This window comes from Calypte anna, chromosome Z, assembly GCF_003957555.1.
Source record: "Calypte anna isolate BGI_N300 chromosome Z, bCalAnn1_v1.p, whole genome shotgun sequence".
NCBI lineage: Eukaryota > Metazoa > Chordata > Aves > Apodiformes > Trochilidae > Calypte > Calypte anna.
In genome coordinates, this window is record NC_044274.1 from 39456685 (window position 1) to 39483650 (window position 26966).

At 39.2% G+C, this 26966-nt stretch overlaps 1 protein-coding gene across 2 annotated transcripts in view; it reads right to left on the reverse strand.

The window, feature by feature from the left end:
• Positions 1–25875, reverse strand: part of CARNMT1 (carnosine N-methyltransferase 1) — a 34591-nt gene extending 8716 nt beyond the window's left edge. Inside the window, exons 1-8 of one of the 2 annotated variants that reach the window (XM_030467109.1) lie at positions 25800–25875; positions 25291–25381; positions 24633–24681; positions 22937–23105; positions 22787–22858; positions 9135–9330; positions 8047–8210; positions 1166–1306 (exon numbers count right to left, since the gene is read on the reverse strand). In XM_030467109.1, coding sequence (XP_030322969.1) covers positions 1166–1306; positions 8047–8210; positions 9135–9330; positions 22787–22858; positions 22937–23105; positions 24633–24681; positions 25291–25381; positions 25800–25828 — 911 coding nt within the window. In that variant the 5' untranslated portion in view covers positions 25829–25875. Of the gene's footprint in view, positions 1–1165; positions 1307–8046; positions 8211–9134; positions 9331–12500; positions 12865–22786; positions 22859–22936; positions 23106–24632; positions 24682–25290; positions 25382–25799 lie in introns of those variants that run through there. The other variant, XM_030467108.1, reaches the window with a different exon arrangement.
• Between the last annotated feature and the right edge of the window lie 1091 nt (positions 25876–26966).

The following is a 26966-nucleotide window of genomic DNA, read 5'->3' on the forward strand; positions in this document are numbered from 1 at the left end:
AAGGCATTAAGTCAATTCAACTGTAATAAGCAATTTCATCACCAGATGAGTCATTTAAGAATAATGCAAGGAAAAAACAAACCAAAAAACCAAACCTCTAGCAAATACTTATTTTCATCACGACGACCACTGCTGTTTTAAGCAGATATGCAGCAGGCACAGTCTTTTCCCCTGGCTGTTTCTGCTCACTTAAGATCATCACAGTCCACTGAGGACAGTCAGTCTATAAACTGCTCCAAAACAATGCAACAATATAAAATACAAGCCGGTAATTCAGGTGTTTTCAGCAAAGGTTTATCATTTCAGATTGAAGAGTGAGACAATGGGCAAATTCTGTCTCTCTGAATTTGATACTAACTCACAGACCACAGAATGTTGGGGGCTGGAAAGGATCTTGAGAGATCATGGAGTCAAACCCCCTTGCCAGAGCAGGACCACCTAGTGTATGCCACACAGGAACTCCTTCAAAAAACAGAACAGACTCCCAGATTTCTTTTCAAACTTGCCCACCCTCTTACTTAAAAAACCAACCTTCTTTCCTCTCTTACAAGTTAATTATGCAACCAGTAATTTCCAGTGCAAGTGACATAATACCAGATACAGAAAAGTGACTCTAAATTAAACCTGTAAAGTAAAATTTACCACATTCAAATTTAGTACTTCAGAGTAATTGCAGAACTATTAACTATATTATTTTAGTTGCTACTCAGTGACAGGACTTGCTTGAAGTGGTTCAGTGTGCTTCACTGCTTGTTTTTCATGCCAAAACTATTTTAATTAACACTTTAACTGGTTTTCTCCGTTAGTAATCACCACCGTTAAGTATCATGCACATATTAACTAGCCCGTTTGACACCGGTGAAACAGATGAGAAGTAAATGATAAATCCTATTCAAGATTTTGCAGAAAATGTGTGGTACAAATAAGTCTTACAACTTAAAAGCCATGCTTCCTGCTATAATCTTAATGACTAAGACATAATGCTTGTGCTCCCCCCCCCCCATTTATCCCACTGATTTTTTTTTTCATTAAAACATTCTAAAAAGTGGTTACCTTGTGTACTGTGTTAGGATTTGCAGATTTGGATTTTCATTTATTTAAGTTTTTCTCATTACAGTTTTGCCTCCCTAGGATTTAATCAGCAAGTAAAACATAAGCTATGTACCTGTTGAGTACAAAGTTAGAAGAAAAGAGCATAAAGAGGCTCCATTCATTTCCTTGGCATGCATAACCGAGCATAGCTATTTCCCACGCCAATCTACCTAGCCCAGCACCAGGTACCAGGATATTAACTTTGGAGAAATCCCTGCAACAGAACAAAAATAATAGTTAAGCCTTTATCTGATACCTCTTAACAAAACTAAAGGGCTACTTAAACATTTTTTCCCATATACTTAGATATTAGAAATGTATTTCCTGTATGACTCTGCTTTCTAAATACAAATTGAACCAGTCCTTTTCAGATTGGTTAACTGTACAGTCAAAATAATTCACAGAAAATGACACAAAATAATATATAAAGCCCTCATTTAGCATACAGATCAAAATTACAAAACATGTTTTTCCTGAAAACTTAATAGTTATCAAGCTAAACTTAAGTGAATTAAAGAAAGAACATTATCATTACCACCAATTATTTTTCTGAGACGCACTGATAACTACTGAACAGTCTAGAAATCTTCTTGATTAGGTAGCATACAAAATAAATGAGTATTTTGATCCCAGAAACAGAAAGCAAACAAAACTTCCATAAGCCAATGAACAATTCACGCTGTAAAAACCTTAAAGCACCTTCTCAAAACTGTGGGTTTTAAATATGCTGTTAACTGATTTAACTCAAGCACATCAAGTGACGAAAGATTTCCTACATCAAAGTACATTGCAGCTCTCTAACCCTTCACTTCCCGTAGCTAGGCATCAAGTTGATGACCAGAAGGCACCCAGCAGTGTTTGCCGAGATACCTAGAAATAAACCTCTCCAGTTCAGCACCCAATACACAGAAGAACTAAGAACCTCATAATTTTCTACTCTTTCCAGCAAAAAAAGGCAATACATATCTAGTTTAACTACTAGAGTTCCATCACAAGGCAACCAAACCTTCATTCATAAGACAAAACACTCTCATGCCAGACTGAAAAGATATTTAATCTGAAAAGAAGTATCTTCAACTTCCAGTTGTGATCATGACTTTGTAATTTTATGTGCCAAAAAACCCCAAATCTGAAGAGTCAGGCTACCCTCCCTTTTGTATGTCACATTCAAAGACAAAATGTGTATCAACTTATATGCCACTAAATAAGTGAAGCCACAAATCAGAACTTCCATACAATGAAAGAAAGCCAAATGCAAGGTCTTCGACTATATGAAACTCTAGGATGACAGAAAGAGTTCAGAAGTGCATTGGAAAAGAAAATGAGTGAGCAAGTCATGTAAATTCTGGAAAGCAGTACATGTCTGAAGACTATAACCGAAAAATAAAAGAAAGCATTCTTTTCTGAAGGCCACACAAACTAACAAAAAAGTTTTAACAATGCCTTTTGTGTTGCAGCTTAATCATGTAATTGGTGAAGCCTCTCAAAGGGAAAGTAATCAAACTTCTTCTAATTCCTGATTTTCATTTCCATTCAATTACACTTTCAGGTCCTTTGTTTTTCAGATTAAAAACAAGTAGGAAATCAAGTTTTTGCTATTAAAAGCACTCCTGTGAAGCAAGGGTTCTCCGTACCTCTCTTGTACAAGAAAAGCCAGAATAATGCTAGCCAGGAAGTCTTACTGAAAAAGATTAATTCAGAAAAAAGTACTGCTCAAGATGATGTTTTTCAAACAGGGACCTTGATGGAAAAGGAAGAAGGAAATACACTTTATGGAAGTGAAACAAACCCTAATCTTACAGCAAAAGCTGTATCTATTAACTTTAATTCCAAAACGAGTCTATTTCATAACTTCCTTACAATTTTACTCAAGAAATACTTAGATCTCCTCAGACTTTTTCAAGGAGGACACTTCTACAACAAGCTGACTGAAAAGCCTTATGCCACTTTCAAGATTATCATACACTGATTAGAAGAGACCCTTTTCTTAAAAAAAAAAAAAAAAACCAAAAAACTAGTAACAAGGAGGTATACAGGTGTAATGACATTTTACAATCTGCACTATTATTCATCATAAAACAAGATAAAGCCTCTAGCAGGCAAGTGTGGCAATTTAAAATTGACTGTAATCATCTCTTATTTTAACTCACAATATAAAGCTTTTGTATCTCTGAAATAAACTTCCCAATTCTACCTCAAAAAATATTTGCAGCAAAGGTACTGGAGTCTGTCTGGAAACTTGTTAGCAATTTAATTCATGCCTATGCTCTTCGTATCAGTTACTAGGGTCTGGGACTGTCCACCAACTTGATTTTAGCATACATAGAGACCACAGCTAAAAGAACAGAATATAATCTAATCAATTACATGTCCTTTTAATACAGACATTAGCCTTCAAGGTTTGAAGAAGGTTTGGTTTTTTTACTCTCTAGTCAGAGAAAGCAAGTATGTGGCAAACTGACTGTACAACAAATAGTGACTGTTGATAGTGTCCTGCTGTAAAAATATGCCTTTTTCTTTTGAAGACTTAAAATCAATTGTTAGTGATAAACAATTGATGAATTAAAAGTATTAAACCAGTGGTTGTGGAAGCACTATGATACAATATATTATACTAATTTTGCAATTATTAAAACAGGTAAAAAATAATTCCATAGAAACTTTTTTTTTTTAAATTCTTCACAGTAATAAAATTTAGGAGGCTAGAAAAACCTACTTTCTTTGGTGGACAGATAATTGTAGGAGTAGGAAGAACAATTAAAAAAAAAAACCAACTCAAAACTGTTACAAGGGATAACAGCCCCAGGTTATCCACCATGCAGCCCACCTTGCACTAGCAAGCAGCAGCAGCAGGGATGTGTGGTGTGTTTGGCTTAACTGTTGAAACTGGAAAAGTCTTTTCAAAAGACAGTGGAGAAATAGCAGAAACACCTAAAATTTGTCATGCCATTACTGTACTGCATTTTGAACTGAGACCTATTTTCAGCTTTTAGAGTTTTAAAACCATTAATGAAGATTTTCACTTTATGTCCTGTTTGAAGGGGAAAATTATACATAATAAAAATAGAGGTTTCTTAATTTATGCCTATTTGCTACAGCAAAAACATTATGGTCCTGGAGGGACAAACTGAATTTTAGAAGAGGAAAAATTAGTGTGTTACATCCATAACCCAACCTCATTTGCATAACTAAACACTGCAAATCAGTATTAGCTAATGACTATACGTGTAAGAAATACTCAGCTCATACACACATTAGTGGAAACATCAGCAGAGTCACATGCTGGGACTCCTTTCCTGATGTCATCTTAACTCTGTAATGTGTGTAGATTTCAATAGTGAACAGATCCTATTACCAGTATAGAAATTTTCATTCTTTTACTGTATCACATTCTCAGATCCTTTTTTAAAAGGGCAACTACTTTTCAAATAAGATAATGAAAACAGCTAATAAGCTCAATCATACGAAGAATTCTTCTCCAAACATAGTAGCTGAGGCTAATACACATACAGGTAAAGACCTGTAAAGCTTTCAGTGGACCACAATAACACTTAAGATATAGTTTGCTCTTTAGTCCAATGTTTAATTAAAATTTAGGCTAAGGAGAAATTGACAGAAATAAATACCACGCAATGACAGATGTATTTTATATAAAATTTAAATAAAATTCAGATAAAGCAGAAATTTTATCATCATTATAAATGTGACTGAAAGCAAGCAAGAATAGCCTAGCTCAGCCTTAGGACTATTACGGTATGTTTTTAAAATAAAATGGAATCTAAGCACAGATGACTTCTTCTGAGCTGCTCTGCCATTATCTTGGAAAATGCAATAAATTACTGGCCAGCATGAAAGATTTCAATTCCAAGTTACAGGTGATTTCAGAGGTCAAGTTAATGAATAAAAGGAAACTCTGGAGAAGGCACCTTAGTTTACTGTTCTTGGCCAGGGAATAATTTGGTAAAAGGTTAACAATTTCTTTGGTTCCTTTCAAACAAGCAGAAATTTTTACATCCTTTAACGTTAAGTAGAAGCAAAAGAAAACAAAGATGACCAAAAAAAGGGAATTAAAAAAATATATCTGGATATTTAGATTTTTAACTTATGCTTGCCCATTAAAATGGACATTACATCAAGAAATAAAAAGTCATCTATATTTTAGTCTTTTCTCCTACAGAAACCAGTGATCATGGTTCTTTCAGACCCAAGAAATACAAGAAATTCAAATGGTTGATCAAAAGGTAGACAATATTGTAGAAACATGTGAGCTGAAACACAAATTCCAACATTAATAATGCAGGAAATCTATCAGTTCTTGAGGAAGATCTATCTTATGGGACTTAACATAAAATTGCTTTGCTGATCCTCCTAACCAAGATTCTCTGTTAAGATGCTAAGCAGAAAGAAGTAATTATTTCTGAAGATGAATAGGAGGCAGAAATGACTTTTGCCATTTCATTTTCAGATGACAGTCTTGTCAGAAGACTGGACTGAAACACAACATAACAGTAGCACCTACTCACAAGACTGTTCCAATTTACAGCTGCTTTCAACCATTGCTTGTATCTCTTCTGCATCCTAGAAAAGCAAGAATATAGAGCACTTCATTTCTTTTCCTGTTTTTTGCATACCAACTGAGCCAATACAGGCCAATTTTGCAAAGAACAATAACACAACATGTGCATGCATCGAGTGAAAAGTATTTGTATAGTTTCAAAAACTCACTCTTTTTTATATAATTCCAGTGCATGGAATCTACAATGCTAACTGATAATATTAACTAGAAATTGAATGTATAATTCCACTAAAAATCCATTAAAAATCCATTAAAAAGTAAAAAGGTGACTTGCACTAAGAGTTTTAAATTTCAGATATTTATTTCTCCATCTTTTTCAATGCAAAATACACCTAGACAAAGCTATTTTTATCATCCAGTGCCAACAGTACATTTTCACTAGCACTTCCATTTCAGCATCTCAGGAGACTTCAATACTCTGTACTACAAAAGATAACTCCAAAAAAAAAACCAAAAAACCCAAGCAAAGCTGAGCTCTGAAATTTTATCTACAGGCGGTCTTCCCACATTAGCAACCACAGCCAGTCCTGTGACTTTGCACCCACTATACACAAACAGCCCACACAACTTCATTAAGGCCAGGTCAGGCACAGCCTATCCCTTCAAAATTTAACAACTGCTCCCCTCTGAAACCACAAATGAACCAGAATGACCAGACAGCCTGCCCTGATAAAGAAGTTACTTCTTGCACACAGGTGAGGTGGCACTGCCAGTTAAGCCTCATGATGAGCAAAGAGAACAGGTTCTTCTGAACAACTGCTTCTTGCCTCCAAAAGTCAAGTACACCCAAGCTGGAGAGCCTCTGGTCACAAGGGAAAAGAGCAAGCTGGTAACAGTAAGTAACAAAACGTGACCAGAGAACACTTTTTACATAACCGCTACTACAGCTGCATAATGATCATGCATATTAAATTCTTAAACAGGTATGATGTGTTACAAATTTTATAAATAAGTTTAATTTGAAGACTCAAACTTGGAATAGAAATGTTTGATCTATACAGGGATGTTTTGAGATTTTTGTAGAAACAAACTAAACGTAACTAGTATTTCACAGCCATCATAACAGGGACAGAACTGTCACTTCAGTTGTGCTAAACTACAAACAGAATTCCTGGTGAAGAAGCACAAAGCTATCAACTTCAGATCTACCCAATCTCTGACCATGTATTGATTCCTAATACCAGCTGCTGCTTTTGAAACACAGCTCATCATAGATGAATAAGAAAGCCTACACTTTCCAACTTCGGTCATGAATCTCTAAAACTTGACAGAAGTTACCTCTGCCATAGCCAAAACACTTGAAAGCTAGCACACAGAGAAAAAAGATGCATTATTAGCACAAAAACATATTGCAGAAAATTCATCTTTGCATAAAGTATCTCTAGTGGTACATCCTCTTTGAGGTAAGCTAGCCCAAGACAAAAGACTAAGCAACCACATCAGTTCCTTGTTCTGCCACAATTAAGCCTTTATTAATGAAAATCTAAAGATGTCTAGTGGAAGTTATGTTCAAAATGGTCTAAGCGTTGTGCCAGCAATTACTGAGAAGGAAGAAATCTCACAGGAACACCCATTTATAAAGAAACCTAAATTCTGACCTGTTAAAATTTATGAGTATGAAGTTCATAAATATTGCCATTATAAGACTGAAGTTTAAACTAAGATTTGCTTTACAACGACTGGGCTGACTAAATGACAGGATCTCTATACAAATAATTACTAAGAAGTAGAAGTAGTATATTCAGATATTCTATCAGTATACTGCTACTTAAAGCAAACTAAAAAAACCCTGCACCAAATACTATTTTGGTGGTTTTAACAAGCCAATGCAGTCACAAAGTGACCTTGACATATACAGCAAAGCTTTTTTTAGACTTGCCTTGTAACAGCTGTCTGAAACCAAGGCTAGAATTCAGTATTTGATGTGTTAACTTCTTAGTGCAGTTGAACGCCACTACAGGTTATGAGTTTTCTTCCTCCTTTCCTCCTTCTGCCCTGAAGGGTGGTAGTCAAAACTTGCAGCTGGAACAAAGGTTCTTCTGTTTACGTGCAACACACACACACACTCTGAAGAATCTGCTTATCTGAACACTTTACCTCACTGAGCACCGTGTTACCAACTTCCTGAGGTCTCTTGCTTGAAAAGTTAACACATATTCCATTACATCACACTGTAGAAAAAAAATACTCCTAGTTTACCTGGTATTCCTTTGTGAAGATTACACTCTTCTCCAACACCTTGTATTAGAAATAAAAACGTTCTTGATGGAAAAAATCTATCATTTTAAATCCAAGCTTTTTATTACTCGATAAAACCTTTGTTAGATTCATGCAACAGGATATGCCCACATAAAAAATAAGTCTTAAAATACTATTACCATCTTTCTTTTGGAAAGTTCTTTACAATTTCATTAATGATTGGCTGATAGCAGGAATCTCTCTCAGGCTTCCCCTCTTCACTCCAGTCTCTCACAAATTGTTTCAAAGTGGATTTTAATTTGTCCATGTCAAATGTTGAAGCTGGTGTAATCTTTCCTCTACCCTGATTAAAGTGAAGGGAAAAAAAAAGTTAGTGGAAAATATATCAAGTACCTTTAGTGTTGGGCAAGGGGGTGTGTGGAATAAGGTATAAACAGACAAAGGCCATGGTATAAAGGTACTGGGAGCTTTAGCTGACAAAGCACTCGACTTTAACTTCTAGAACCAGGGTGCAAATCCAACCTAGAATTCTAAACACACAGAATTTGTCTCAGTTCAGCAGACAAGAGACCAAGTTCCACATCAAATAAACACAGTATGGCATAGCAGGGAACAATTCAGGATAGCACCAGGCCTCAGCTAGTGCAGATGCTGAACTGCTTATCCTCAGAGGATCCCTGGAGTTACTGATGAGGAAACACTAAGCTCACATTAGATCTGCCCCTTACTATACCTTGCCTGCTGATACCAAAAAAAGGATTACAGTTTCCATCTCTGCCAGCCTGATGGCAATTTTTTGCAGATATGCCGCAATGAAAAAGCAGGTAAGTAGTGAAGATGTTTTTACTGATAGCAACATTAAAAACATGTGGCCTAAAACTTTTAACTGATTTGGAATGCCATGACAGGTAGTAACCTGAGACAGACAACACCATTTATGCTTTACATTGTTAAATGAAAACAAAGTATCTTTAAAATGTAACCAAGGTAGAGGTAATTAAGAAGCAAAGAAAGACTGCTGGTTTACATGTAAGCAATTACTGTAATTTTCTTCAGAGTAACTAAAAGGACTAAAACCAAACAGTTTTATTGAACATGAGCTCTACTAGATACGGAAGACAAGAGCGAGAAAATGGCAGCAATCAGGAAGTAAAATGAAGGCAATAAGAAAAAGTTGGAGACCTACAGGTATAAAAGACAAATGCAGAAAATCCCAAAGCATACAGAATTCAAATTTGCAGAATGAAAAAAATCCATTTTAACATACATCTTCTCCATATTCTTTATTTTCAAAAATACGAGCGCAGTCATTCACAATGGTCTGTAGTATCTCTTGATTATGATCAATGCACTTCCGAATCTTGTCAAGGTGAGGAAGGAATTGAGGAAGAAGATTCTGTTGGTTGGCTGGGAGAGATTTAAACTGCCTCTCCGTTCTGTTCACTCGTTCATGCATATTCACTCTAAAAAGCAGAAAGTTTAAGCATTTAGATTTTTGAAGCATTCAGATATTTAGACTGTTAGATTCTCCAATTACTATTACTCATTTCTTTAGACACAGAAAGTGTAATTCCTTACTAGAGTACAAGTTTTCAAAGATGTTTGTTCTAAGCTTTAGTTGTACATTACCACCCTTTTTAAGATGTTATTAGTTTATAAGAATAATTGTTTTCTTCTTGGAGTTTCATCACCAAACATTTCTAGTGCTGGTGATGACTACCATAATATGCAGATCTACAAAAATCAATGAAAAACCAGCACCCAAATCCATAAAATCCAAACAAATTATTTCAAAAATCAAATTTAAATTAAATTAATAGGTAGGTGCTGTGGTAAACTTTGGCTACAGAAGTAATGAGATGCAGTGGGTGAATACAGATCCCTCAAAGTAAAAAGCTTCTGAAACAGAAGTCACTGTGTAAGTCAGTGCTGAACCTTATCAGCACTCTGGCAGCTACATTAAGATACTAAACTGCTTTCTTTTAACAGCATTTCCCCTCAAGTATGAATACTGCAATTTGATCATGTAACTGATCCAAGTTAAAAATAGAAAGCTTCCATTTCTCCAAAATGAAAGTTACATTAAGAAGGTGATTCTACAGCCAAGAGAGAGAGGTGGTTTTTTTCTTTCCTCTTCCTTCTCCTCACCCAGGACAGCTCTGTCACACACCATATTCTAGTATTCACCAGGCCTGCCATAAAGATCATTTAATTTCCTAACCCTGAAAAGTCTTGTATAGATTTTGTTAGATTTCTGTCAGTCTAGTGAGTCAAGCTGGACGAGCATAATAATAAGGACAAGCTAGCAAGCGGCCATTAAGCCTTGACAAGGGATACTGCCCCTTTTGGCAGCAGCAAATCGTTTTATCAGGTCAAGGAGTACTGCAGTTTATAAAACTCTTGTGTCAGAAGCACTAAGTTGAAAACTAGCCACCACAGAGAGTAAGATGCAGTTGTTGCAATTTTTATTGCAGCCTCCATTTGAAAATTTTACCAGCTAGTATTTCCAACATCATATATTTGCTACCAAGAAGGCCATGTTCATTGCAATACCTATGACACCAGTTTAAAATTACACTCAGGAACAAAAAATAGAGAAGTAATAATGAAAATAAACTGATCTTCTATATAAAATGCATCAGCCTATCTTAATACCACCTCCTTCAAAGTTTTGACAGAAAAATTCCTTGACCCATAATACCCTACCTCTCCATGTGGAATTGCAGCCTTCTAGTAGAATGAAGGAATCACTGAAATCAGAACTACAGACAAAAAATGAAGTCCGGGTATCTCCAGAAGAAAAGAACTTTAGTCTGGACTCACCTAACATCTCTCATTGCCTTACTCACGCTGACGTTTACAGATAGATTATTTTTAACTCATAATATATATAATTTCACTTGAAGTTATTTCTTTGAGGCAGAGGCAATTTAATTCAACTTCTGTACTGGAAATCTGAGTCACATCCTTTTCCTATGCATTTATCAAAACAAAAATACTCAAAAGGAACCCAAAGACAGAGTTGGAGCATGAAGTTGAGAAAGATGTTCACAGCTTCTAAAGCCTGAGAATAAAATTATGTCACCACTATCAGTAAACTACAGTTGGATGCTGTTATAGTAATAACTGACACAGAGCCCTTGGCATGGTGTCCTGGTTTTAACTTGTCAAGCTGCTATATACCATGGTCACTCTCCCCTCACCCCAAGGGAATCAGAGAAAGAATTGGAAAGGGAAAGACTCATGGGATGAGATAAAAAAAATCAGAATTGAAACAGAATAAAAATATGTATAATAGAATATACAAACAAGTGATTCAGGCAGCTGCTCAACACCTGCTGCCCAGCCTGTCCCTGCCTATCAGTCTCACAGGAGAGAAACACCCAAACTTCAGTCCTGGAAGAGAGAACTTCCTGGCGAATTCCTAATTATACACTGACCAAGACAGTGCATGATACGGAATATTCAACTGGCTAATATGGAGCCATTGCTCTAACTATGCTCCCTTCCAGCTTCTTGTGCACCCACACTCTTAACAGATCATGGCAAGTTTAAAAGCCCTTATTTCTTAGCAAAACCTAAGAAAATCAGTGTATTACCAACATTGTTCTCACATAAAATCCCATGATAAATCCAACTGGTAACACAAGCTACTGAGAAGAAAATCAGCTCTATACGAGCCAAACCAAGACATATGGCCAAACCAAACTACAGAATTCAGTTTGGAAGAGACACCAAAGGATCACCTAAGATCAACCTCCTTGTCAAATACGAGGTCCTGGAAAATGAAACAAGATACAAAACCAGCAAAGAAATATTGGAAATATCACCCATTATTTCCAAGAGCCTCACTGTCATGAAGAAACTGATGGTTTGTATGGGTTTTCGTATGATGGTTTGTAAACTGATGTATGTGAGTATGCACTGTAGGTACATTCCAAATATGCTTTCCAAATGCAGACTAACAAAACATCGTTTACCAAAGTACTGCAGACCACTGGAGTCTTTCAGCCAGTCCTCCCAACGCACAGCTTGAGAAACTTCATTTTCCTTTTCCCTTTTCCATTTAATGGATTCAGATACAAAGCCAGGTTCTCCCACCCCTTACTGCATTCTTATAGGGCCATTAATAACTTTTCTGACTCAACAAATGCCTAGTGAAGTTACAACAAAATAGCATCCTTCAGCCCTATCAGCAGGTCTTATTTCTTGTGCAAATTAACACGTCTTTCAAATTTTTCCCCCAAAATCGAAGCACTGCTTGTCTTTCTTTGCCAGCCAGAGCTGATGTGGTTTTGCGCATTTGCAACGTCTTTAAGCATTTTATCTTACAGCGAGTCCTTTCAGACCCTCTTCAGGTGCGCCGCAATTTGACACAGCATTATTATTTTTATTATTATTATTATTATTTCTTTCCTAGCTGATAAAGACATCGAAGAGACGTGACGCGCACCCCGGAAGAAAGCGGGGAGGGTGGGGGGGTCAGAGGTCCCGTCCCGCCTGGGGCTCCAGCCCCTCGCCAAGAGGCACAGCGCTGCCCGCCGAGTACCGGCGGCGGCCACGCCAAAGCGGACGGGAAAGCGAAGGAACTCTGGGCGAGAAGGCCCCACGCACGGCGGCAGCTTTCGGTTACCCGTAATATCGGAAGGCATTGATGATCCTCCGGAAATGCTCCCGCTCCAGCCGCTCCTCCTCCGCCTCCCCACTGGCTGCCGTGGCGGCCGCCGCCAGCGCCCTCGGCTCCGGCGGCTGCCGCCTCCGCCGCTCGTCGCTCAGCGGGGCCGGCCGCTCCGCCTCGGGCTCGCCGCCCCCACCCTCTCGCGGCCACGGCAGCTGCTCCCGCTCCGCTTCATGACCCCGCCGCAGCCCCCTGCGCATCGCCTTGGCCGGCGGATCTCTCTCTCCCAGCGGACGCGGGGACGCTGGCGGCGGCTGCGCTTTACGGGACACGGTGCACGTGGCCGACATCCCCGCAGCTGCCGCCGCCAACGGTCGCGCCCGGCGCGCCCGCTCACTTCCGGCGGGGGTGGAGAGAGGCGGCCCGGGGCAGCCAGGAACTATCGCGAGAGGACGGGCGGCGGCGAGGGAAAGAGGCGGGCGGGGCGAGCCTGTGTGTGACGTGACCCGATCCGACCCGACCCAGAGCGGGGCGGATCTTGACCGGGCTGCGTCAGCCTCTGGGGTTTAGGTGCTTTCTACGCTGCGAGGTGCGGGGATAACTACTGGGCTCCAGCGTCGTTAGGCAGAGGCATCCCACCACGGGCAGTCCTGTAGGACCGTGTCCTTGCCACATGCCCGCGTTAGGTGTCACAAGGAAGGAGAAAAAAGCCACGGTGGAATAGTGGCATTCCCGGGCTGTACGAAATGGTGGGCAGGGAGGCCGAACACCTCTGGGGTGAACCTGGAGAGGATGCGTGGCTGCCTAGCACGAATCCCCGGGTCCCACGCTGAAATTAAAAGTACAAGTTCAGCAATTAATGAAGCCCAGTTCTGGCTCGGTAGGTAAATGCTGTGGTGAGGTACCCCAGCAGGGGAACAGCTGTGCTGACACCAGAAAGAAGTCCTGTAAGTACCTCTGCACCAGACTAAACAAAGATTATGCCTCCTGAAAGCAAGGAGACCAGCAACTACCGTGAGAGAAAAGCAAGGCAAGTTAAGCTTTGCTAGCAACATAGGAGTCTCTAAATTTTCTCCCACAATATTACACTTGCACCCAGAGACCAATTGAGGGCATCCTCCTCAAAACTCGTTTGACTGGGTGCTGACACCATCTGTGTCTCCTGCAGCAATTAACCATGATCCTTTCCAGCTGGCTTTGAGAAAAGGCAGATTTTACCAGAGGGCTTTCTTTTTAAGGGCCCACCCCCTTCTCAGGGAATGCTGTCTTGTATCGGTCTGGTCTGGAGTCACACAGGAAGTGGTAATGCTTTGGTTAATCACATAAAGTAGCAGTGGAACAAGAGAATTTTAGCACACCAAAACTTAAGTGGAAATAAGAACACCAGCTTCCTAGCAGCAGCACTCTCACTTTACAGTTAATTTTTCTAGTTTTCTTTACCATCGTGCTACTTATGTACTGCTGTACCCTAAATTTCAAATTTGTCATTACACCTTTGGCCCAATTGTTGTATTGAGCATTTCGATTGAAAGTGGTGTTGTTTACTTCTTAGTGCTCTCATGAGGGTATATGCTCGCTCTTTTTTTTTTTTTTTTTTTTTTTTTTTTTTTTTTTTTTTTTTTCTTTTTCTTTTTTCTGTGGTGTCTGCAGGGGCTGGCTCACTTTCTGAGCAGCAGCAGTGTCTGTGGGGGTAGACAGCAGCTGCAGGTGTAGCAGATACTCTGGTGATGCTGGTCAGCTGTATCCTGACCTGTGCCCTTGTGTGAGGGGGGTGAGAAGCAGCTGCGGGGGGGGAAGAGTGGGGGCGTTGGGGTGTTCTCTGTACCAGGGGCAGCTCTCACTCTCCCAACAGCAACTCTCGGCCTCCAAAAAGGCATGCACATTCTCATGACTGTGGTTTTTGTCTCACTCCTCAACAATATATGAACAAAATTAACAACACCCACCAAAAACGAAATGCTATTGCTACTAAAATCTGGTGGATTTGGCCTGAAATAAGATGAAGTGGTACAATCTCCCAAACCAAAACTGAAAATGTAATTACCAAGTTTTTTATCTGTATGAAACACCAGTGCACCATGCATCACAATATACATCAATATTAAGGACCATATTGCAATGATGGCTCTTAAGCAGCTTTATTTGCTTCTAGCATTTGCTCAGAAGCTTCTAACAATTAAGCTGCTGTAGCACCTTTCGGGAGTCGTCCTAACACCAATTCTTGTGAAAGTTATAACACTTCAGTTTGAAACCATGCCTGCAAGTCTGTGCGTGCAAAAGGACCAGCACCCAGTAACATTTGTTCTTGCACCCTGTATAATACATCAGTGTTCTGTCTAGGCATCTCAGCTGTGTTTTCACACCGCATTTGCCATTTATGATGAAATTGCAGTTGTTGAGAAGGAGCTAGAGTATTAATGAGCATTTTTGTGCCATATGGTGTCAACAATTGAGCAGTAAAAGGATGTTGCAAAAGAGATTGAGTAAATGACAATTTCAAACCATACTGTGTAAGGGTGGCTTTGGCTTCTTTTATCATTTTCCAATCTAATGCAACCCTTTGACCTCCTCCCCCCTGGAGGGGGGATCAATTGAAAAGCCATGGGACCCATGATGGGAACCATTTTTCCTTCAACTATAGCATTTCAAATAATTCCCTTCCATCTAGTTACTAGATCCACCCCCACCATTCCCCCCCTCCCCATGTTGGATCTGGAAGGGGTGGAGCAGTGTGTGTTAAAGGGTTAAGGGAAGTAGGAGCAGGAATAGGGAATGGATCAGGAGGTAAAAATGGATTAGTGCCCCTGGGTTGTTTGGGATATTCCCTGAAGCAAAAACTAGGGTGTTTTTCAGGGGTATACTCATCCTTGGTCTCCAGTTCTTTCAGTTTTTTCAGTAGTTCCCTTAGTTGCTTGTCTCCAAGTCTCAGTTCTTCCTTTGGTTGTTGCTCTATAGCAGGCATTGCCGGTGTTGACAGGGGAAGTGGAGGATAGATTGATAGCAATGGTGGTTGAGAAGATGAACTGGGCAATGGAGGGGGGAGAGGGAGGCAGCAGTGGCAGAGCAGCCGGGAGCCATGGCAGGCAGGCAGGCAGGAGGGTGGGGGTCTGCATTCTGAGAGATTCCTCACCCATGTTCTCCGGCTTCTCTCCCTCTGGGTCCACCAACAGTTCTGGTGGCAGCGGTGTTTTCAGTCACTTTTGGTTTTGCTTCTCCGTCCCACTTTTACTTTTTGGCTGAACCACAGGGTCAAATGGCACAGTTGGCCAAGCTTGAATTAGTATAGCCCCCACAGGTGCTGGTGGGGGTATTTTAGGTGTCTCAAATAACTGTTTAGAGGTCAAGTCCATATTTTGACCATTTGTTGATAGTGCTAATCAGGCATTAAGGCAGCGAACACTGAGGCTGCTGCTGCTGCCCTCTCACTTTTTATTTCTTTTAATATGTCTTGAATCAGACCCCACAATGTGGCTAATTTTCCAGCCTCCTTAGATCCTTTGCTAATTTCATCCCATAGGGACTTCCCAAGTTTTTTATACATTTCCAGCTCAAAAGCTATACCGACAGTGGGGATCAGGGCTCTTTCTTTAGCCCACTGAAGCAGCTGCTTCAGACTGCCACTCTCATAATGTATCCCTCTCTTGGACAAGATATGTTGGAGCAGCTTAACTACTGCCTCTTCCTCTTTACTGAGTGTAGACCCCATCTCCTCCCTGACCTGATTAGAGTGAGATTCCTCCAGCAAGCGTGTTTCTACCAGCTGTCAGGGCAATGAGCTGTTTGGTCACCTTTCCCGCTACCCTCTCATTCCAGATGTCTTCATCCCTCCTGGGAAGCAACAGGAAGAAGGTCCCTGTTCCAGGCACCATTTGTGGGAGACCAGTAGACAACACACAGATTAATGTAAGCAAAGTATTTCCGTTTATTGAGAGTAGCGGTAGCCCTTTCCTATCCAGTCAGGCTAATAACATAAGCAGACTGCTGATTGATACAACACCTTTTTCATATGCCACAGGGCACTATCTAACTGGTGTAAATACAACTGTTTATGCACGGTCTATGCAATGCTTTCCCTTCCTGTTATTCTTCTTTGCTGCTGCCAACTCCCTTATGCTTTGCACGTAGCTGATCTTTTAGTAACCTTGTGGCTGGGCCTCAAGGCCCTCAGCTCACTCTGGCTAATGCTAAGTAGTCAGGATTGCTCACATATCCATTTTCTTCCAAAAAAACTCTCCAACACTTACTCTTCTGCAAATACAGCTTGACATTTTTGACCACGGAAGTGTCCAGTGGTAGTGCCAGAGAGGAAGCACAGACAGTACTCTGACAAAAGAATCATTGTTTCCAAGGGCACATTAAGCATTTCCTTAAGTAGAAAACACCATGTAGCTGACAAAAATCAACATCTGAATGACACACAGTGTAAACAGAAATTCAGTTTTTAGCCTTAACTTTGAAGGTTAAAAAGAGACCAGTAGCTCTGCAAGACTAGAAGTTTGTTCCCACTTAATCAGTTTTAATGACTATTATATTATCATGTTCCCTCTGTTATTTTGACACAATGAAGATTAAGCTAATATGTTTCTAAACATATGCAAGACACTTGGCAAGGTTTCCTTTGGCTATGACAGCCTGAAGTTGCAGCCAGCAGCACATGGCAACACTTCCAAAAAGACATACTTTCTTCACAAAATGAGCCAAAGTCTCCTGTCCGGCAACTCTTCTCAGGCACTTCACAGCTAACACAGCACTAGCAGTCAATAAGCACCTGCCAGGGGCAAAGTAGATGTTTTCTTTCAGGGGCTGTACCACCTTGTCATGGTTTAACACTGGGCCAGCAATTGACCAAACGACAGATCCTCTCTGTCATTAATCCCACTCCCCTCCCTGATAAAGAAAGAGAGAGAATAGGGGAGAGAAACCTACAGGTTGGAAACTAAACTACACAGCTTTAATGAAACAGTAACGATAAAAGAAAAAAAATACATACAAATTTACAGAAAATCAATACCACATTCCTCTCCCCTCTCCCTCCAGTAACATTCAATGCCACCACTGAGGCTGCAGGGCAGCCTTGGAAAAGTCCAGGCTGGACTCCTGGAGTCAGCAGCAGTTGGGGGCTGGAGACAGGAACACACACTCTCAGGCTGGTACAGATTGGGACCACAAGCAGGCAAACCAAATCCTCTCAGGATGGCAAAGAAGGAGGAAGAGGTGAAGAAGGGCCAAAGGGAAAAGGCTTGACCCTTGTGATCCCTCAAATTTATACTAAGTATGACACATATGGGATGGAATACTATTTGGTCAATTTTGGCCACCTGTCTTGTCTGCTTCTCCCCAAAGTAAGGCCACAGGTGTGACCCCTTTACTTCCTTTCTTTTTCCAGAGCATAAGATGTTCCACAGAACTTAGCAGTGTCCTTGGTTCTGCACACCATTCTCTAGCAGTAACTATAAACACCAAGCATTATCAGTCCTAGAAGCAGACACTGAGAAACTTGCTGTTATTTCAGCAAGTACAGCTACTTAAAAGAGACATTGTAATCTTTCACTTCCTAGCCTTGTCAATTCCTTATGCTCCTCTAGAACCAATGTGTAATTTTTAAGTTGTACTCACATATTTCTCCACCTAAGAAAATACTTCAGAAGTATTCAAAGGGCCTACAAGTTCTGTGCAGGGATGGGAAAAACAATAACAACGAAAATCTAACCTTCACCATTGTATTGGGTTTCAATGAAAAGGTTTTTTGTAGCATGGAGGGGTTAGCTTTTGTGAGAGGACACCCAAAGCTTCTCCCATGTTGGATGGAGCCAAGACAGATGTGCCTCTGTCCAAAGCTGAGCCCATCAGCAGCAGTGGTAGTGCCTCTGTGATAACCTGTTTAAAGAAGGGAAAAAATTGCTGTACAACCTCCTGGTCTGAATGAGGCTATGAACCCATGGAGGGCCCACACAGGAGCAGGCTTCCGGTAGGACCTGTGGAGAGAGGAGCCCAAGCTGGAGCAGGTTTGCTAGCAGGACTTGTGACCCCACGGGTAACCCATATTGGAGTAGTCTGTTCCTGAAGGACGGTGTCCTGTGAGAGGAACCCCATGATGGAACCAGAGAAGAGTGTAAGAAGGAAGGAGTGGCAGAGACAATGTGTGGTGAACTCACAGCAACATCTGTTTCCCACTCCCTCACATCAATCAGGGAATCCAAGAGTGAAGCTGAGCACAGGCAGAAGGGAGGCAGGGGGAGAAAGGTAAGATTTTTTCTGATTTCTCATTATCCTTCTCTGGTATTAATTTGCAATAGATTAATTTCACCAAGCTGTATCTGTTTTTCCCATAACAGTAATTGCTGAGTGATCTCCCTGTCCTTACCTTGACCCAAAGCCTTTCATCCTATTTTATCCTCCTGTCTGGTTGAGGTAGGGATGTGATAGGGCAGCTTGGGGCATACCTGGTGACAATCCCACCACAACCAACCAAACATTAGCTAAATCTGCTACAGTTGCTCCCCTTTAGAGGGGAACAAAAACAAAAACACAGTTTAAAGTCACACAGTCTGTCACTGCCTTTGAGCAAACATAACTTCAAGTATTTTTACTGAAAAAAAAAAAAAAACCAAAACCAAAAAACCCAACCAACAAAATAGTGATTGGAATTACGTTGTCTTAAAGATAGCTTTGCACAGCTCTATGCTGTTTAAGACCTCTTCCTTATATGCAGATTTGGTACTTAACACTGTTAACAGTAAAGAATTGTTTCAATCATAATGGTAAGTTCAGCTGGCACATAGAAATTTAGTCCATGCTTTGCATAACTGTGGCTTGATTTTTATTCTAATAAAAATAAACTAGATTGTACAGAAAAAGTACAAGTAGTTAGTACATTACTTATTCAGCAACCAATAATTAATCCACTTCCCAGTTTCCTTGTTTAGCTGAACACATAAACATAAATCCTGTAACTGAACTTTTATGTATAGCATATCTGCTTTCTGAACTCATTAATTACTGTAATTTCAACCTAAAATATGATAATTCAAAAGTATTTTCTTCCTTCCTTCTCCTTGAAGCATACATTTCTTGTCTAGTAGTCTATGCCATTCCAATAACTGATCCTTGCACAACTGATGTACTTAGTACTGTTAACAACACATCTACATTCTTCCCACCATCTTATTCCTCCATCTTTTTCCAGAAGCCTGACTTCTCTTCACATTTGTTTGTGTTTTTTGTTAAATATCCATTCTCAACTGCTTCAAACAATGCACAACATAGAAATTATCTGACAAACACCAGAGTGTTCTGCAAAGTCTAAGTAAGTTCAGTTACAATATTTTCAATGACAGATTCCCTTACTGAATCAGGCAATCTTAACAGTTTACACAATCTTAAACTTTCTATTGCCACAGCTAGTTCCTCTAACCATGTTTATCAGTGATCAGCAGCTTATAAGAATATTACAGATAATCAATGTTATTCCTATACAGACAATTCAAACTGCATTAATCCATTATTAATGCTTATTAATCCAACAGAACTGCATCTTTATAGCATGGTTTTGTATACAAAATGTTTACATTATTTAAAACCTATGCATTCAGTCAGATTAACAGATCAGCCAAAGCATGAGTGATTAAAGAAATTCTAAAGAATAATGCAGTGTTAATAACACTCAGTCTTACACAGAGTTAACAGTCAATACAAGTTTACTTATGTTGTATTCACTGGTATTATGGACATACACAGGACATTTGCTCAGTTGGTTGGTTTGCCAAATATGATAGTCTTGGGGTTTTCGGTTTGTACCAAAAGGGAACACAGGCTTTCTACGTTATGCTGTGACTTGCTGATCTGAAATATAAAGTACACATTTAAGCTGTGGGGGTCATTTCTCTGCTTGCACATGACATTATTGTATATTAAAAGCTAATGCCACCAACACACCTGCCCCATGCTTCTGCTGTTCCCTTTTTTTTCTTGAATTATTCTATCATTAGCTAACAGTGGACACAACTATTGTTTCAGAACATCCCATTTCAATCCCATTTTATAGTTTATGATGACTTAGAGGAATGAGCAAACATGTATAGGGGCTCTAATACAAATTTATGCAAAGATACAGATTTATATAATCCTTGCAGCATTTTCATACAAAAAGATAATATTCTTGTTAACTTGGTATAGAATAAGCAGATTAAATTCTCAGTAAAATTACTTACTTCCTTCTCTCAGCTTTTTTATTTCCTGGATGATATCACTATACACATAGGATAAAAGCTCTTCTTGAGGTTTTGTTCCATCCAAATAAACTAAGAAAGAAAAAAGAAAATGTTTTCACGAGTTCTGTACCAGTTCTCTGTAACAGCAATTGGCAAAGTTTTTGGTATTTCTATGGGGGCAGTAAGAGGACAAAGTAAAAAGCAAGAACAGTATCTCCCTCTTCTTCTTTCCTAAATTCATTTTACATGTTAAAAAAATAGCATAGTGGAAAAGTATTCAAGTTAAGAAACAGGTTTTTTGTGGCATTAAAATCTCTGTAGGGGTAGTGGTAATAACACTAGGACAGTAAAGCAATGGAGTAATTCAGCAGAAAGTTTCCTAAGCAGTTGAAGACTTCAGGTGCTTCCTCAGCTCGAGCAAGTTAAGGTAGTTTCCATTCTCACTGCACAGCAAGAAGCAATCCCCTAATCTTTGTGCTGATGGAGACTTCTCTTTCCTCTGTCCCCCGCTCCACGAGCAGGTAGTCGAAGAGCTGTAGAAGTGTTAACATCACACAAGCTTATGGCAGCACTCATCAGCTGACTCAGCTTTTGACTCTTTTGATGGAAGACTCATGACTGCAGTGTGTACAAAAAGCACCTAGGAAGTATCTTCAACTTTTTACAGGACTTGAACCAGGTTTTTAGTTATGAAGACTTCTGTCATCATCTCAGAAGCTTCCTATTTAGCCATACACATGTATGCTCACCTGCATATACCAACTAGCTTGTTAAATGGTCATAGTTAGTGGTCAGAATATTTCTAACTTTGTAACTGTCATTTTAAAAGAAAAAAAACAGCCAAAACAAAAAACAAAAAAAAAAACAAACCCCACACACTTAAAAATAAATCAACAACAGCTCCAATTGCCATAGATACCTGAAGAAAACAGACCTGCATGAAAACACCCACAACCCCAAAAAACGTGCCACACTTAAGCATTTTATGTTTAAAATTAAGGATACTATACCAATGTCAATTGCATTCTCTTCCAGTTCACTTTTATATTTCAGATACATAGGCCACACGTGTCCATCGAAGTACCCCGGCATATCTGCTGGCTGATAGACTCTGGTGCTACACAAAAATATATTTGCTTTCTCATGCAAGTTTTACATTTTTCCCTAAAGGCAGATGGCTTAGTAAGAGCATCTATTAAAAATAAAAACAGGCTGGAAGGCCCTATAACTGTTTGAGAAAGGAGACTCCTTTGTTCCAACAGAATCTGTGACACAAGCTCATACTCACATACCCATTTCTGCCAATCAAATTATACATGGCATTAAAAGATTACCTTTTGTAACTGAAAATGGTATTACTATAAATTTAGCTGTAATGAAAGTGCTACAGACTGCTCAAGTTTAAATGATGAGTGGTTTTGTCTAGTCACTTCCATCCTGGGCACTTAAGTCCTTTAAAGGTTAGCCCACCAAGAAATCAAGAAAGTGGAATAAACCTAAGCAAGTGGAATAAAGAATTTCTTCACTCAGCCAGCAAATTCTGACTTCATGCATATGTACTTCTCTAAGCACACAGTATTGCTCCAAATTTGGAGGAAAGTCAGACACTGGCTGAACAATCTCCATCAGATATAAAGTATAATTATCACACAATCTAAACAAAGTGTACACTAAAAACCACACATGAACACTGTTTGACAATAGTCATCACACAGCTGTGCTCAACCAAGATATTAAGCTGCGCTTAATATCTTTTGAATTGTTTAACTCCCATATGGGATCAGTAATGTAAATAAATGTATCTGGACAGTAAATTCTCTTTTCATCATTTGGAAGACATTCCACATTTTAATATTCCTGTGCTCTAAAACACAGCCACAATGTTTACCCTGCCTTATCCTATTACCATGCATCTTTGCATGCTATTGTTAATGTTGGTCAAATAGCTACACAGTCTTCCCTGGGAATCACAGAGGACAGGTGGTCCTAATAGCTTACATTTTACAAGGTCTGAGGAAAACTAGTACAAAAGAAACTCTCCAGGCTAGTGGGTACAGTGACCCTCTGTGAGCAATAACTGAATAAGCTTACCTTCTTCTCCTTTTGCACTCTTCATAAGGAAGGGTCAAAAAAAATCTTTTGTTCCACAGTTCATTAAGTGGCCTATGATGATAATATATTTATCTCTCTCTTCCATTTTAGGGCATCTTTTATTATATTAGATTACATATTACCACTTACGCATAATTGTATAGCAGAAAGCCTTCAACAATCAAAATGTAAACATCATCTGTATTTTGCAGATTGTTACGTGTATTCTGAGGCACATCTCTTACAACTGAGGTTGCTGGGCACTTAATCCAATCATGAACACTTTTCACCAAATCATCCATATAAAGGGCATCAAGCTCTAGATGAAAACAGAATGGCACCCCATAAAAACAGAGAAGGATAATCATATAATCATCACCATCCTCTTAAGTAACTCTAAGTTAATCAATAAAAATCAAGTAATCCACATACAAGTCTAAATGAAAGGGCATGGGACTACCCCAAAAGTTCTCTCTCACACATGTAAATAGCTCCATGTTTGCAACTGATGATACCCTGAAACTAAAGCTTTCCCCAGAACTGGGGTACTTCTGGTGTGTGTGATCTCTGTGGCACCGAACAGCACATAAACTCACTTCACAGCCTTTCCCTTGATAACAGAAGCTGCAAACCAGAAGCTTCTTACTCCATAAAACATGTAAAAACTTACTTCCAGATCTCCAGCCTTCTGTCAGTTGTCAGAAGTAAAGACTAACACAAGTAAAGGGACGGTGCTCAAAAATTTTTGCTTTGGGTTTTTAGTGGGTTTCAGGCATATAGAGAGTGGGAGTGGATTGACTGGATTGAAAGGAGACTTGCCCCCTCCCTAGAGGTGTTTAAGACAAAGCTGGATGAGGCCTTTTGCAACCTGGTCTAGGGGGAAGTATCCAGGCCCACGCAGGGGAGCTGGATCTTGATAATCTTTAAGGTTCCTCCCAACCCAAACGATTCTTATTATTCTATGGCCTACAAAGCAAAACAGCACAAAGTAGCACCTATTTTTGCCTGTAGACGTGTAAGAACATACTGACCAAGCACTGAAGCATAGAGAGCAGGCAAACTTTGGATAACCTAAGAGCAAACACACTTTAGCAGTGCTTTGAAGAACAGCATTAAACCCAGATATTTGAACTAGAACATCCAAATTAATATCTCCAGTTTCATGTTCTAGTTTATTGAAGTCTAGAAGTTGAGCCAAAAACTGCATAGATGGTTAAGACTTAGTTTTCAGATACAATATAAGGTTCTGGCCAGTGTTGCAGAGTAATAATACATTTTGTGATTACCAAGTATCAACACGGACTAGCTAGTAACTGTTCACAAGTGATACAACCTGAACCAAAGCACTGCCCTAAAGTAGCTCTGGATGTAGAGGTTTATTAGACTAAACTGGCACGCTAAGCCAGCATTAACCAGGAGCTTCAAAAGATTTGGTCTACCTGACATCCTACATGAAATAAAGGTGTCAGGTCAGACCTAAGTGTTGACTGATCTGGACTATGAAATCCATTGTTACACAGAAAATTATGGAGTTAAGCTCATGTCAGTGCTGCAAGCGAAGACTTTCAACTGAACAGTACCAGACAGAACTGTTAGAAACCAAGGAAAAGGTTAAAAAGAGAAAAGGACAGGACAAGCACTAGTTGATCTATTACTAGTTCACTGAGTCTTCCTATTTGTCCCAGTGACCTGAGAGAAACTGAACAAAGGATTTCTACTGAACAACCATTTGTTTACCAACTTGTTCAAAAGGTAGAGGGACAGGGTGTAAAGGGGAAGAAGTGTTGAACTCAGCAGAACAGAATTTCAGAGCAACATTCAGAAGCAATGCATTACAGTTACTAACCATCATATAGCTTAAATCCACGTTCATCTGTTTCTACTTCATACTCTGGCTGGAGGGGGGAAAAAAAAAAAAAAAAAAAAAAGAGTATTTTGCTTTTATGACTACTTTCACAGACATGCATTTCAGGTAGAACCTAAGGGTCATAGACATTTGTATCCCAATTGATTAAATTTATCTTCAAAATGAAACAGCTGTATACAACTATTAAAATACAATGCCAACACTATTTGGTTGAGAACAACAAATTCTCCAAATCATACCTATTAAGTTAATTAGGACTTCAGAAATTATTCACCCTCCTTGATGTGAATGCAAAAGTTGTTTTTCTGTTCTGATCTGGGAAACAAAGAACTACATATTGCTCTTTGGGTATGGAGTTAACAGCAATATAATTCATATTATTGGCAGAGAAGAGCTTGAAAAATGTATCCAACATAACACCTATTTGCTTAGTTTGAAAGAGTATGAAAGAAAACAGTGGACTTCTTTTTGCTGAGTATTCACAGTGGTTTTGGCCACCTTAAGCTCTATTAACCCAGTGCTCATTTTATTTCTTATAAAGTTAGCATTATTTTCAGCAGCATCAATTTAAAAAAATGATACTAAAATCTATTTAAGCCTACTTTTACCTATCAGGTCTTTCCATCAATACTGTTACCTTAAAGAAGTCATCTTGAAAGATTACATGACACTTGGGAAGCATATGCCTCAGCTTTTCTGCCAGTGTTGTTTTCCCTCCATTTGTTACACTAAGTTAAAAACACAGCAAAAACAGCATCAAGGCAAAGATCTATATTTTAAACAAATGTACAAGCTCATGAACACATTTCTGTATGGTTAGGGTAAACCACAAAGACACTAACCCAAACCTCTCAAAAACTTAGTCAGGTTAAATAGTCTCTATGTGTAGAAATTTTCTGGTAGGTTCCAAAAGCTTTCAGATAGTACATCTGGCAGTGCCAAGAATGATTAAGGAGAGGTAGTATGGGAAACCTCCAGCAGATACAGAAACAATTTCTGAGGATGTACATCCTATAAAATTGGTCAATTTCATGATTTTTTATTTATTTTCAGAAAACATCCATTCATAAATAGAATTATGTAACTTCATTCTGAAAGGAAGACCAGTCTTTAACTGTAGAGAAAATTTAATTTGCTAATACTTACCCTCCAATGGCAACCACCAATGTCTTCATGGCTTGTTTTCTCCTCAGTTATTCCTTTTAACTGTGAAAGATAGAAACCTGTGAAAACTCTTAATTCAGCGTCATGGAAAGCAGCTGTTTTATTAAAAAACAACAATTATTGATAATAAGGCTTACTTTCTGTCCCTTTTTTTTCTTTTTGCAAAGTTATTACCAGAACCCCAACTGCTTGTTCTAATGCTAGCAAAAAATCTGCCACATACATGCCACATCACATGTTTCAATGTGTTTTACCTTTCACATTTTATGATCATCTATATTTTGGGGACAACTTTGAGAGACTCATGTCTGTCAATGTTAGTACCACAAAAGAAAAGTGTAATACCTAAAAAAAAAAAAAAAAAGCACAGCCATTGCTCAAGCATTACAGGTATAAAAAAGACAATGTAAACAGAACCTGTAGTGATGAAACAAAGGAAAACTGTAAAAAAGAAAAAAAAATAAAAGAAAAAAGAACTTGATGATGTTGGAAAAGAAAGACGTGGAGTTTTTTAAATTTGGTGATGCCGAAAAAGAAAGATGTGGAGTTTTTTAAATTTAATTTTAACAAGGAGAAGGACTGAGGGGAAGAATGTTAGTTTTCAGATTAACAAACTCCCTCCAGTTTACCGTCCAGTCACCTGTGCCTGCAAAGATAGAGTGGAAGGACAGACAGACATTAGTGGGGCTGCTTCTCTAGGCAGCAGCACCAGTCTATAGAGTTTGTCAAACCAGTTTAACATTTGGCAAAAAAACTCTTTCCAAGAGCACACAACAATTAATAATATTTAAAAACACACAAACACCCTGTTTTTCACCTGCTCTGTCCTCCTCAGTAAGAGGTAAGGCCTATGACACCTAACACCTAAAAGGACTGAGGAGGTAACAGTCTCTCCTCCAAAAGTATCTGTACTATAACAGCCAAAAGGGGCCTCAGTATGAAAGCAAAGCCATGCAGTTTCTGTTAAAATAAATTTTAAACGTAACCTGAAGTAATCTTAACCTTCTGAATTTGGTGCCACAATAGGAAGTTTGAGTATTTCAGAAGTCTATGACTTGATACTTGCATGTTGCTTAATTTATTTTTTTTTCGTTAGGAAAAAAAATCATCACCAGTGTGACATCCATCGCCCTGACATGGTGGTGCATA